This window comes from Rhinolophus hipposideros, assembly GCF_964194185.1.
Source record: "Rhinolophus hipposideros genome assembly, chromosome: X".
NCBI classification, from domain to species: domain Eukaryota; kingdom Metazoa; phylum Chordata; class Mammalia; order Chiroptera; family Rhinolophidae; genus Rhinolophus; species Rhinolophus hipposideros.
In genome coordinates, this window is record NC_138046.1 from 96,985,805 (window position 1) to 96,999,401 (window position 13,597).

General features: G+C 41.0%; 1 protein-coding gene across 1 annotated transcript in view; it reads right to left on the reverse strand.

Moving 5' to 3' along the window:
• Window positions 1–1,059: 1,059 nt before the first annotated feature.
• TSPAN7 (tetraspanin 7) overlaps window positions 1,060–13,597 on the reverse strand; it is a 131,401-nt gene continuing 118,863 nt past the window's right edge. The window contains exons 6-8 of the mRNA XM_081042136.1: window positions 10,318–10,401; window positions 2,283–2,358; window positions 1,060–2,009 (exon numbers count right to left, since the gene is read on the reverse strand). Of these exons, the coding sequence (XP_080898262.1) occupies window positions 2,290–2,358; window positions 10,318–10,401 (153 nt within the window). The 3' untranslated portion in view covers window positions 1,060–2,009; window positions 2,283–2,289. The remainder of the gene's footprint in view (window positions 2,010–2,282; window positions 2,359–10,317; window positions 10,402–13,597) is intronic.

Here is a 13,597-nt window from a genome sequence, read left to right on the forward strand (position 1 = left end):
AAAGTCAAATCAACCTTGGTCCAAATGTTTCCCATTGAAATTATATGATGATGAGATCTGAACACAATTTAGAAAATGTGTAGATTTCTTGCTAACCAGAGTATACCAATATTAGTATACTAATAGTTTGCAAAAGGATGAACTATGGGTGGGGTTATTTAGGATTTTATAGAAAAGCCTCATTTCAATATATAATAAAATAGAAATTTAAAAATGACACTTTGAAAAGCTTCGAGCTATCTATGTTTCCCTAGAAGAGATCTCCTTTTGAAGAAGAAACAAGTGAAGGTGTGGGACAGTGTCCTTTGTAAGCCTTTTAGGGTTTACCCCATGCAGAGTTCAGGCAAATGAATGCATATAATTAGAACACCATCTTCATCCTAATTACACAGGTTGTTCTACAGAAAAAAGGGAGCTTTTTAGATCCATTTATTTGGGAACAAATCAATATATGCTTTTATTAGTTTTGGATTTTTTTTAAGGTGATGATTCATTACAAGGAAAAAAATAGATCACAGTTAATATATATTGTACCTATTGCTAAAATGCTCTTTAAATGAAGTGTAAGGATTTCATATTTAGTTCAAACCAGGGCATGGGGACCACTAAATTGTATGGTATGATGACTTCTCTGGATTGTGTGTATTCAATTCGAGAAGAAGAAAGGAGGAAGGAAAGAATACATGCTCATTAGAAATGATGAAGGAAAGAATAGATGCTCATTTCCTTTTTTAAAAAATGACATCCAGACTTTAAAAACTCTCCTGAAATGTTTCTGCCTCTAGCCTGAAGGAATATGAAGGTTCCATTTTTGCAACCAACAATATATCCTTCTCATGATCAATGATTCAAGTTTCTGAAATTTCCATAAAAAATTTCTAACCCTTCAACTTTTACGCTGTCCAATGCTATTTTGGTGTGGTGGGGTACGAGCATGTATGAAGGGGTATGTCAGTGTGTAAGGTGGTTGTTAGCCAATCACTTGTGGGATAAGATGGAATAGACATATGTGTTTTAAAACTTGTGCAATAACCATAGAACAAAACCAGGACACAGGAATTTGTAATGACTATTTATTAATACATGTATCACAAATGTTCACAATATCAATGCATTCTTGTTGGCATGCTAGACAGAGGCATTATTTAAGATCTTGGAAAAATATTTTGACTTTTGTTCCCCCTTCATATTCATTTTTCAATTGTCCTTGATGTCTGTAGTGTCAATGCAAAGAAAACATACAGAAAGTAAAATAACACAATAGCAATTAATCGGGGGCAAAACAGAAGTAATGTTATTTCCCTCACGGGAAGCAACAATACAGCTTTGTAATAGGATTATACGGATTTCAACTGAGAGGCATAGGAGCACTAAACTATACATACCCAGGCATGTGACAATAATGAGGAAGGAGGCCACCTACAGCTCAACAATTTCCTTCATGCATCACACATGCTTTTTTTCTCCTCATGAATAATTATGATGTACCTCTTTACATGTCATAGGCAGCCTGGAGAAGGTAGGAAAAAGCCTTAGTAAAGGGCAAACCAAACTAAAGGAGATTAAGTCAAAAGAAGAGAGAGCTGTTTATCTACATCAAGGGGTGTGGCATATGTCAGTCATGATGAAGGGCTAACAGGAGCCTCCTACACTACATGCAAGGCCCAGTGGGGCCAGTGATGGTGCGATCACCAGTCACCTACGATGAGCGGCAGTTGGACCAAGTACAGATGGAGGAGCCTCGGGTGGGGTCCACTAGGACTAGATGCAGGGAATCTGGCTACACTCTGGCACAACAGGGCTTCACAAAATGGAACACTACACATGATTTGGGCTGAAAGGCAGGGCAGAGACTGTGTGGGAGTGTCAGTTGTGCACAGGGTCGGAGGGGGGTTAGGGGGAGCAGGGCAGGTGTAATATGTACTGTGCTCTAACATTCTTTGGAAGTCTTTCAAGGATTGCTGCAGTTCTTTTTTAAACAGGTCTCCTATTCCGTCGTTCTTGAAAGACTAAGAGAGAGAGATGAAAACATGTGAGTGACTCACCATGAATAAGGAGTTAACATAAGGTAATAAGCCAAAAAGAGCATTTGTACATCTCCCACTATGGCAACGATCACAGCTCCTCCCCAGCACCACAAAAATGAGGTTTTGGCACACGGACAAGTACCACTAAGATCAGGTAGTTAAGTGGAGGGACAGTACCCTTGCCCATTTAAAGGGTAGTATGTGCCCCAAAGGGAGAAACCTGAAACTGAACACTCCCTACCTACCGCCACTCACCTTCTCCTTACACCATTTCATACTGGTTGGCCGTGATGAACCGGGACAGACAGCAGGCCAGCAGCATGCCGATAAGCTGTTCCAGGAAGAAAAATGAAAATGGCAATCTCAAGTCACTAAACTACATCCTGCACTGAACCCCCAAATACAATTTTTAACAATGTAGGGCTTTTGTATATGAAGGGAAAGGCACTACAGAAAAAGGTCAAACCTGATTTCAGTTGTGAAACCTATGTCTCAGGGAGTCTAACTACCAGTGAAGGACAACTGGAGGTTCTCAAACTGGCCATAAGGTTCTAGCTCACTTGGGCCATTTAAAAACAAATTTTGACACATAAGTAGTATTAAAATGTGTCCGTGTTATGAGAATAATGAAAAAAATTAAGTACACAGAATTAGTGAGGTATTTTTTTAAATGCCAAAATTTAATTTAAAACCATAAACGCATGCATTGGGAAGACATCTCAATGTACTGTGATACCCCAGCCACACCTGGCTGACTGAAGAGTTCTTTCCTCGAGACAACAAGACACTATTCTTCATCGGGTGAGTTTGCCAGTGAAAAAGTAATAAAGTTATGGTGTGGGGGGGGGTTGGAGGGGAAGAGGGGTTTTCATTTTTTTTTTGTCTCTCAACCATGTAGATACCTTAGGCCTAAATAGGCCCATCTACATCCAAGGTCCACTTCCCAGTTTTTCCGAGGCCCCAGAACAACCAACTGTTAGGGTATCTCCCCCTCCTCAGAAGACCTCAGTCCTCTACCTGTGTTTGTGCTTTGACTTCACCCAGAGCATAGGTAGATGTAATCAAAGCCATTGTGACGCTATCAGGACAGCCTTAAGCATATCTGTTCTGCTCACTGCAAACCACAATTCTCTCTCCTGACTCCAGGCCATCAGCATCCTTTGGACAGGAGCCCCATTGTGTACTTGAGTCTGGAGGCCTACAGCTTCTCTTAGCCAAACGGAGTCCCTTCTCCTTAAGCAATTGACCGTGTTTTATTGGATCAGAGTGGGAAGGACCTTTAGACACTGTCTGGTACAGTGTCGCTCCAAGTGTGGCCCCAAGGCCAGCAGTATCAGCATGCCCTGGGACCATGTTAAAAATGTTAATTCTCAGGCCCCACCGCAGACCTGCTGAATCAGACGTCTTTGGGGGTGGGCCCCAGCAATTGGTGTTTTAATAAGCCTTCCAGGTGAGAGGACCACTCACCTAATCCATCTATCCAGTCACCCTTATCTTACAGGTGAAACACCTGCGGCCACACCGGCCCTCCTGTTGGTCAGGGCAACACCTGAATTCTGTTCTCCCTGGCTCTTTCCCCACCCGTGCAGGTTCCTGTCCACCTGCCTGTCTTTCTTGCTGAAATGCCTGATTCTTGTCTTTCTTTTTAAAATTGAAATTGTGCAGTGAAATATGAAACTGTACCATCTGTCAGGTAAGGAAAAATCACCACCTTATTGGACTTACCCTGACTCCTACCAAGGTTCTGGACAACATCATTTTGTGGCACAAAATACATTGTATCATGCATGTACTGCCAGATGACCAAAGGAACCCTGGCTGTAAATTCCAGAATACTGCGCCAAATGAGAAGCTAAAATTCTCTCCACGAGTGCGAGGAGTTTGAACCTTACAGCTTGTCCCGTCTCATTAGAACTACCATTTTCCAGGACCAACCTACAGCAGAATGCACTTGATACTCTCAAAAACCAGCTTCCAGCCGAAACAAATAAGTACTGGAGATGCATAGCACATTCAGGTATATCAAGTTATTGAATCCTTACTACATCTCTGTGCAATATTAGCATCCCAGTTTTCCAGATAAGGAAATGGGTTCAGGGAAGGTTAAAGAAGCTCCCCCAACCCACACAAGTAACCCACACAGTTGAAGGTTCCACCCTCATCCTCTAGCCAAGAATAGCCCCTTTCCCCCACCCCCACTCCAGCACTAGACCCCTTTCCTTTCCAGAATAAGTCCTAGGTCTCACACCACCAGGGGTTCCTTCCTGCCTTATAATTGCAAACTTTAAGCAGAGGTTTTTCAGTGGGCATCTCTTTATTTGATTTCAAGTTCCTAGACTTTCCTTTCTTTGTAAACCTTATCACGTTAGTTTTTTTCTCATTGCCCTCATGTGTGTTTTAAGCGCTTACAATAGTCGCCATTCCACCTCACAGTTAGCAATGATCCTGGCCAACATGGTAATTCATGAGCCACATGGCCAGGATAGTCTTTAGAACACCTAAGTATTTCTTGTATCTAAAATCTCTGCTTTCAAGCAAATATACCACGTCCCTCCAGCTGTTGTTCTCTCAACACAGGAACAGCATGATTTTTAAGCACTGGACATACTTTCTCACAGAAGCAATAACTTTTCAAAATATAAGGGGAAAAAAACATTTGCTTTTAAACTTACTATATTTTGCATTTCTGGGGCAAGAACATACTTTCTTCTTTTTGCTCATGGAAGAAGACAGATTTTTTAAAATTATTTTTTAATATCTACTAAGAAATTTATTTTCCTCAAAATATGTCCTGAACTGAGACACATATACATAGAAGCTACGTGGAAACAGTGTTTTATATACATTGGCTTTTCAGTTTATTCTAGTGTAAGAAAAACTAGGATTTGGAATAATGTAGGTGTTTTGAATTATTCACAGGACTACTGATTTCAAATTTGTTACTAGTGTTTTCACCATATTCGAGAGAAAACTTTGATTTCTAATTTCCATAAGTACCAAGTTAAGGAAAAGTGGAGGTGGAGGGTGGAAGCACCCTATACTTAATGTCAATTATTACCAAATTATTTTTAAGTACATAACAAAAAGCCTGTTCAGCCTAAAAACATGTCCTCTTCCCCAGTCAGGGGCAGACAAAATGCTCGCTTGCCACTAGACCCAATTACTCTCTAGATAGAAAAATCCATCCTTATACAAATGAAACCTTTTTTTAAAAAAGGTTAAATATATGTAAAAAATGCCTCAAAGAGCAGAGGTAGGCTCTGTGGGATTCTGGGCTGCCCTGCAGAAGAACACTGCTGATATGCATTAAGGCTGCAGTATGTGGACACTTGGACAAACTTCTGCTTTAAACCCTGGAGGGAGACAGGAAAAGGAGAGCTTGGCTCTTATGCTGAACACCCCTCAGGATGGAGACCTTACAGCCACCACTCACCCTTCCCATGGCTGGCGAAATGACTAATCCTGCACAGTCTAGGGAGTTTTCGATCAGATTATTTAATTTGGTTAACTAAGACTTTGTAATTAGCATCCATCTAATTTTTTGAACTAACTTTTTACTTTTACCACTATCTGTCTCATCAGTACTATATTCTGATTTCCTTTGGGTCGTGAAAACCTCTGGGAGCTCCTGCTGCTTTAAGAACTGAGAAGCTAGAGAGGGAGAAAAGAAGGGCCCTCTACTTACAAAAGGCTGATTCCAGGCTTTCTGGAGGTACCCCCCACATAGAGAGCTGAGGGGTCTGGGCAACACAAAGCTCTAGTAACACAGATTGCATCACTGGGGTTCTGCAAATTACCAGTAACGGGCTGACTTCAAAAGGTGGGGTGAGGGGCTAAGAGAGAGGCGGGGCCAAAGTCAACAAAGACATGAGATGTTAAAGGCAAAGGGCAAGGTTCTCTTTCCCTGTAATCACCATGGGAAGCAAACGTGGCCCAATCCCTGATTCCTGAGGGGCAGAGAGAGGACAGCCAAAAGCTGCAAAGGCAACTTTCTTAACAAGATAGTGACGGGCAATAGGTTGAAAATTGAGATTCTTATAATGCCTGTGGAGATTTTATGTTAATGACTTAACTAAGAAACAAAATAAAACTACCATGTCCTTGTGAAAATGCCAAGGAATCTTGTTTGAAATAAAACTGTATAAATGCTATTAGGGACCATCACGAAGGAGTAAATAGTTCCGTTAGCCTTATTCGACCATGTCTCATCAAGGCTATCAACAGCTTTGTCCTGGACTCTACATAGAGAATATGAAGAAGTTCCAGGAAAGAATTCTGGCCCATAATGAATCATCCCAGAAGCTCGTTGGGCTCTGGGAGACGGATGAGGGTCAGGGGATGGATGGGTAGGAGGAGGATCTGTAGTTTTTGATGAGTACCTTTTCCCTTCCGATTCCACAGACTCAAACCCTTTAGGTATAAAGGCACAAAGCGAGTTCTCTTTAAGTGCTATCTGAGGCAAGAGCAAGGGTGATCTTTAGCCTAAATGTTGAATACAGCAGACCAGGTGAGGAAGTCAGAATGGTAATCCTGGACCTATAGTAACCACTCAACCTCAAGCAAGCCACTCTCCTCTCCCCTTCTGCAAAACAGCTCTACTGTCCACACTCAGGACTATAACATTCTGTGATGTGGGGATTTATTCCAGTCTAACAGGTTCTAAGTCTAGTGAAGCCCTGTGTCTACTATTTATATTGGATACAGAAGTGCTAACTACGGAGGTGCAGGGGACACCTCACACCACCACCACCACCACGACTACTCCTACGCACACACACACACACACACACACACGTGCATGAGCACAGACCAAGGCCAACCAAGGTGGGAAGCAGTGTCACAAATGGAGCACTGCAAGTGTTCAGACTCAGACACCCTCATTCTTGGCTTCCAGACCAGGGTGCAGGGGACGTAATGGCCCCGCATTGTGTGTGTGTGTGTGTGTGTGTGTGTGTGTGTGTGTGTGTGTATCTCCTCAAACCCTCTTGAGTGAAAGAGTAGCTGCCAAAAAAGTAGGGATGAGTACCCTATGAAAACACACTCAACCTCCTGCTATAAATTTACAGGGCAGCAAAACCTGCCCATCAAGTCCAAACAAATGGGCTTTTCCTTGAGAGTGTAAAGGCAATGGGAGTTTGTTGAGAGAAATATTAGGTTGGTGCAAAAGTAACTACGGTTTAAACGGTTAAAGATAATTGCAAAACCACAATTACTTTTGCATCAACCTAATATTAAATGCCTGCCAGAATCCTGCTGTCCAAAAATAGAACTCGAGGGCTTTAAGTTAGCTACATTAGCCAATAGGGACAAAGTTCTTGCAGTCTGTTAAAAGGCCAGACTCAGCTTAGTTTGTCTTGTACTTTATACTACCTTTAATTTCCAAGACAACAGATGTGCAAGGCCAGTTTGTTCCAAAAGAGGATAGCATGGAAGTCACAAGAGCAGGTAAAAAGAAGGGCAAGGGGAAGGTAGAAGGCAGGTGAGGAAAGGTAGAAAAAGAGAGAGAGAGAGAGAGAGAGAGAGAGAGAGAGAGAGAGAGAGCTCAGTTGTTTCCTATATGCTTTGATCTCTCTGTAGCCTCTACTCAGTAGAGCTTGCTTTATTGTAGGAAGGCTAAGACATAGGCCAACATGATTGATTCATCAATATTAGCCAACATTTCCTAAGTTTTACTGTGTCATGGGTCCTACAATTTTGAACACATGTAGCTAAAGCTTTGGTTCTGGGTCATTGACCAGAATCAGTATGGTTGCTTCTTCTTAAACAGGCATCTGGTAAGTGGCCACCAGTGTCCCAGAAATGCAGGGGATCTACTGGCATCTGGAAGCCAACTTCAGCTTCCAGGAACTCTGAGGCTGCTGGCACCATTAAAAGCTGTAGTTCCTAACACATCTGGCTAATAAAAGCCAGCCGTGGCCATTCCTCTCCCTACTGAGCATAACAAGACTTAAGTCTCTTCCCCACTGCATCTGTCTGGCCATGTGGGTGAATGATACTGACTGTGCAATGCCACCAGGCTTTGTGCTTTGTTTTCTTATGCCAGCAACTGGGTGATACCTTATCAGACCTAAACTCTCTGCAGAGAGTTTCTGCGTGGTGGTTCCTTGGGACCACAGCCCCTCTCTCACTGCCCCAGAGGGCCACAGAGTAAACTGAACAGTTCCTGTGTGAGGGATTTCTTCAAGGTAGCAGGGAGAGATTAATGCTCATCAGGCCAGATAACCATTTGTCTAAGCACAAATCCCTTCACAGGGCTGCATGAGAAAGAAGTGGAGGAGAGGTATCAGTCAGGCCCTTTATGACTTGGGTCACTTCAGTAATGAAAACATGATTGACCCCCCACCCCATCATGGACACATGGGAATATTCTTGGGTGATAAGATGTTTCACCCATGAGATTCCAGGCTCTTTGAGGCTCTCTTCTCCCCACATAAAGTACTGGCATCATGTCCCTTTATGGCTCTAAGACAGCCATTAGGGAAGACTTTAGCACTATTCCTTCCTCCAAGGGAACATTCCTCCTCCAATGCCTAGCACCAGCCTGTCCTGCATATGGGTGTGAATGCTGCACATACATGTGTAACACAGACTTTATGTGCAAGCTGTCAAATGCACCCTGAACATCTGCACTGAACACAAGATCTGGGATCCTCTCAAACGTCCCCTGGCCGTTAAAGGTAAGTCACTGAAGTGTTAGTACTGAAATACAAGAGCAACCAGAAGAAAGTTCAGGGCAGTAACTACTTTTGAAGCCTCTAGAGACTGGTTCATTGGCACTGTTTGTTATATCACTCTGGTTTGTCTGTGTGTTGGTGTGTTGAGGGTTTAACTTACTTCATGAGCTGCGAAAAACAAAGCACGGCCAAGAATTATGCAACGGCCATAAGAAACACACTCATGTTGGCTGAGTCCACATGCTTTTGTGAGGTGACGTGTCACATGGGTTTTTGTAACTGCTTAGAAAGGAAACTTTGCCACTTATCTAAGGCTAAGCCCTCTATTTCCAAAAACTACCCGGTTAATGTTCAATTCCTTGATCTAAGTGACAGTTACCGGGGTTTGTTCATTTTGTGACAACTAAGCTGTATACTTACAATACTTATAATTTGTTGCCATATTTCAAAAAAAAGTTTTAGGAACAAACTGGAATAAGATTATTGTTCAGTCTGACTTATTTTTTACTAACAATTGTCACCCCAATAAAACTAATAAAAAAAAAAATAGATTCCTAAAAAGCCAAACATGTTGTTTCAGGCATATGGTAGAAGACCTTCTGAAAGCCATGGGGAAAATAAATATTTACATCAAAGTTAAAAAAAAAAAAAAGATTATTGTTCAGCAGGAAAGCAAGAGATACAAAGAAGTGGAAAAAAGTAACTATAGTCTGAGAGAGCCAATACATAATTCAGCCAAGTGAAATTAGAGCCATGGATACATTACTGAGATAATATTAATTGGGCTTTGTTGAAAAAATGATCCGTTGGTCTGAAACAGTTCCACATGAAACATAAATTTGTTATTTGGCTGTTAAGTATATATGCCAATCCTTCCACCTATAGCAATATTACAGCAACAATATATCATTTAGCCAGGAGATCAGAAGCCTGTGGGATAGTATGCTGCCTGGTGAAGGTGGGCAAAATTTTAGATTTAGCTTAACCTTGTTCCATCCTTGAGTATCTTTGGCTTACTTACTTTGCATAATTACTTTTCCCACTGTTTTTAGAGGCTAGGTAGAGATAAAGGGATATAAAATGTAATATGCAGGAAGTCACTTTCCTCTTAAGAAACAATAGTCAAACCTAGAGATTAAAATACTGACCACAAAATGAAGTTGGCTAAATTTAGGCTTTCTTTAAAGGGAGAGGTCTCGTGCATGATCTATAGGAATTAAGAACAGAAAAGGGACAGACAGGTCAAGCAGGGAAAAAGCCTCCCCCTAAATCCCGATCAGCCATTTGATGTTTGAAGTTGTTTATGCTCCAATTAAGCCAGCATTTTTGTTCGGTTAACCTCCATTTGACCTACAGAAGAAGCAAGTTGTTTTTCTGGAGCTAGTCATTAGTTGAACTGTAACCGATATTCCCTTGATGGCAAAACTTCATTTAAGTTGAAAAAGGAAAATCAATAAACAGATGACCTGAGGACTAATGAGCAAGGAGTTCTGACCCCATCTATCAGCCTCTCCCAAGGCACAGGGAGGCAGGCAGAGAGTCTGGAGACCAGGGACGGAAAAGAGAGCAGGAGACAGGGGAAAGGCTTGACCGGACTACACAATTACATAGGCTACCTGGGAGAATGCAATTCCAAAAGCCACTCCAGCGATGATTCCCATGTTAGTCTCCATGAAACTGGTCACCAGATCATAACAACCCTGGAAACAGAGAGAGACAGTCTTGGAGACGTATTTGACCCAGGCCAGACTGGGCTGTGTTAACTTGCAACACTCCCACATGCACTCCAACCTTCGTTCGGCAAATATAATTGTAATGCACCCTAGAAACTTACCACCATTACTTTCACACTTAAAAAAAAATAAAGACTTTCAAACATACAAAAAAGTATAGAGACCAAGTACAATGAACCTGCAAATGACCCTTCTTCTAACATCACAATTAACATATGGCTAATCTTATTTCACTTAAATCTCCCCAACTCTCATCCCCTGGCTAGATTAGTTTAAAGCAAATCATATTTTATATATATATATATATATATATATATATATATATATATATATATATACACACATACATACATACAGTTGACCCTTGAACAACACAGTGGTTGGGGTGGTGACGCACCACCTGCACAGTCAAAAATCTATGTATGACTTTTGACTCCCCTAAATCTTAAATTGTCCCTCAGTATTTGCAGGGGATTGGTTCCAGGACCCCCTGTGGATACCAAAATTGAAGAATGCTCAAATCCCCGGTAAAAAATGGTGTAGATCAATGCATATAGTTGGCCCTCAGCATCTGTGGACTCCCAGCTGTGATCGAAAAGAGTACAGGCATTTATTGAAAAAAGCCTGTGTATAAGTGGACATGCGCAGTTCAAACTGGTGTTGTTCAAGGGTCAACTATATTTTGATCCACAAATGTTTCAGTAGTAGGATTAAATATAGCAAGATAACTGTAAAATCTATGACGTAAACATTGTAGACATACAGAAATAGACTTAAAGAAATGAAAAGGCATTCCACATCCTTGAACAGGAAGACTCAGCATCATAAGCATAGTTACTAACATTTCGACACCAAATGGCAAAGTGTTGTATAAAGTTAAATCATCTGGTTAGAGGGAGATGTTTGAATACCTGCCAAGTTTACAGCATTTTAGGATTCTTCCTAAGGAGACTATTAAGGTTTTTTAAAAATTATTATTAATAGGGAAAACCTGTGTTCTAGAGTCTTTTCCACAGATTTCCTATATGCCCTTGAATAAGTCACTTCCCCTTTGTGGATGTCAATAACTTTATCCATAAAATGAAGGGAATTTAACATATTATGAAATCGCTAAATGTTGAGATTAAAAGCAACACCAGTTTTACCAGTTCCAGTGTTAGTCCAAAACTTCATTATTCACCTTTCTTTAAAAGAAATGATCTGGTTGGCATTCAACAGCGTTGCTGAACAAGTTTTTTGTTCTTGTCATTTTGGATTACATTTTATCAATCTAGTACAGGTAGGAAACACCAAATTTTGTACATCACCAATAATGCAAAGGCAAAAACTAACTCTACCTGTTAAATCCCAAACAGCAGGGGTGACGGGGAAGGGGAAAAGAAAAGGGACACGGGGGGGGGGGGGGGGGGAGGAGAAGGAGGGAAGGGAGAGAAGGAGAAATGGAGAAAGAGGTAGGCGGGGAGAGAGGGGGGGAGAGAGACAGAGAGAGAGACAGAGAGACAGAGAGAATTTATATGTATGTTCATTTGGAACTGGGCCAAATCAACCTAGACTTCTGAACTGATGTATTCAGCTTTGGAAGACATGGTCATTTTCCAGTTTTCTGAAAAAGGGCTTCAACTTGAATGTATAAAGTCTGTGAAAAATCAAGACATTAATTTTATAAACAGAGTAAAATGGATTGTTATTTATCAAGAAAGGCACATTAAATTGCAATAACATCTGAAGAACAAAAACTATGTCTCCCTTTGTTAAATTCAAACTTGAAGAATTTAACATTTCTCATAGCTTGTGAAAATGCTGAATCTTCTAATAAGTGATATTTTATGCATTCACAGTCTGTTTGCAGAGAAAAAGACACATTAACTTAGCAGCAGTGCTTTGACACATGTTTCCAATGCAATGGACAGACTATACTCCATAGTTACCTGATGTAAATTCGAAGGCCAGGGCAGGGGTGGGAAAGGAAATACATTATTGCTCATGGGGAGTTTTGAAATTTGATTCTCTCTTTATAGTAGACGCTTGCTTGCTGAGTTCATTTTTACTAGTGAAACTGTATATCGCACTATTTTTCAAAAGGTCGTGGAAGGGAGAGCCGTTTGGGTAAGGAATAATTCAAAGAGAGAAGAGAGGTGGATAGTCTAACACTTTCCCAAATGGTAGCAGCTAAAATAGTGTTTTGCCGTACTGGCCATCATGACTGTATCATCCTCACAGTGCTGGTCGATGGTTGGGCAGAGGAATGAAGTTCAGACTAACACCAGTGTTAGGTTGGCCCCAAATATGGAAATACAAACCCAATAATAAAAACTAGAAAGAAGTGAGGTGGGCTATTATCTTATTTTGCACAATAGTTTGGCATAGAAGTTTTTTCCTGTGAACTTCAATTCTACATATAAGCTGAATATGTTTTTCTGAAGTATGATTTCTAGTCCATTTTAGGAGATTTCAGAGTCAGTCACATTATTTTTGATATTTTTCTCTCACTCCAACCATTTAAGAGAAATCAGAAAAACGAAGTAGATGCCTGGCATTGGTACAACTGCAGCAAAATCGTTCTCTCTAAACCTTGTTCCTCAAAGTGGGGTTCTTCCACGAGCAGCAGTAGCGATACCTGAGATTTAGTTAGAAATGCAGAATCTGAGGCCCCACTTCAGACCTACTGAATTAGAATCTGCCTGGGTTATTTGTTTTTAATGCATTTTAACGAATATAAGTAATATCCCCTGATGTTTCACATGCCCAATAAAGTTTGAGCAGCACTCTTCTATAAGAAAAGTTCCCCCTCTATTTTTTATTCCAAATAAGAAACCAAACTAATGAATCATATCAGTAACAGGGTTACTTAAAATGAGGAGATAAAAGTGATTTAGCTTCTCTGTTTAAACGATACAAGACCAACGTTAAAATCAATGACTTCTACCTCTGGATTTAGCTCTGTCACTCACCATGTGAACCCACAAGCCCATTTTCCAGATCTCAGCATAGATCTGCGGACTACAAGAACTGCCTTGATACACAAGGCCAGGCCCTGTTTGCATTCCACTTGAAGTTCTCCACTAAACGATGATCTTATCGCCCACAACGATCTCTTTTAATTTCCTAAAATGAAAGCCTGGTTGTCAGGCGTGAGATAAACCTACAGAGGCCTGCTAAGTGT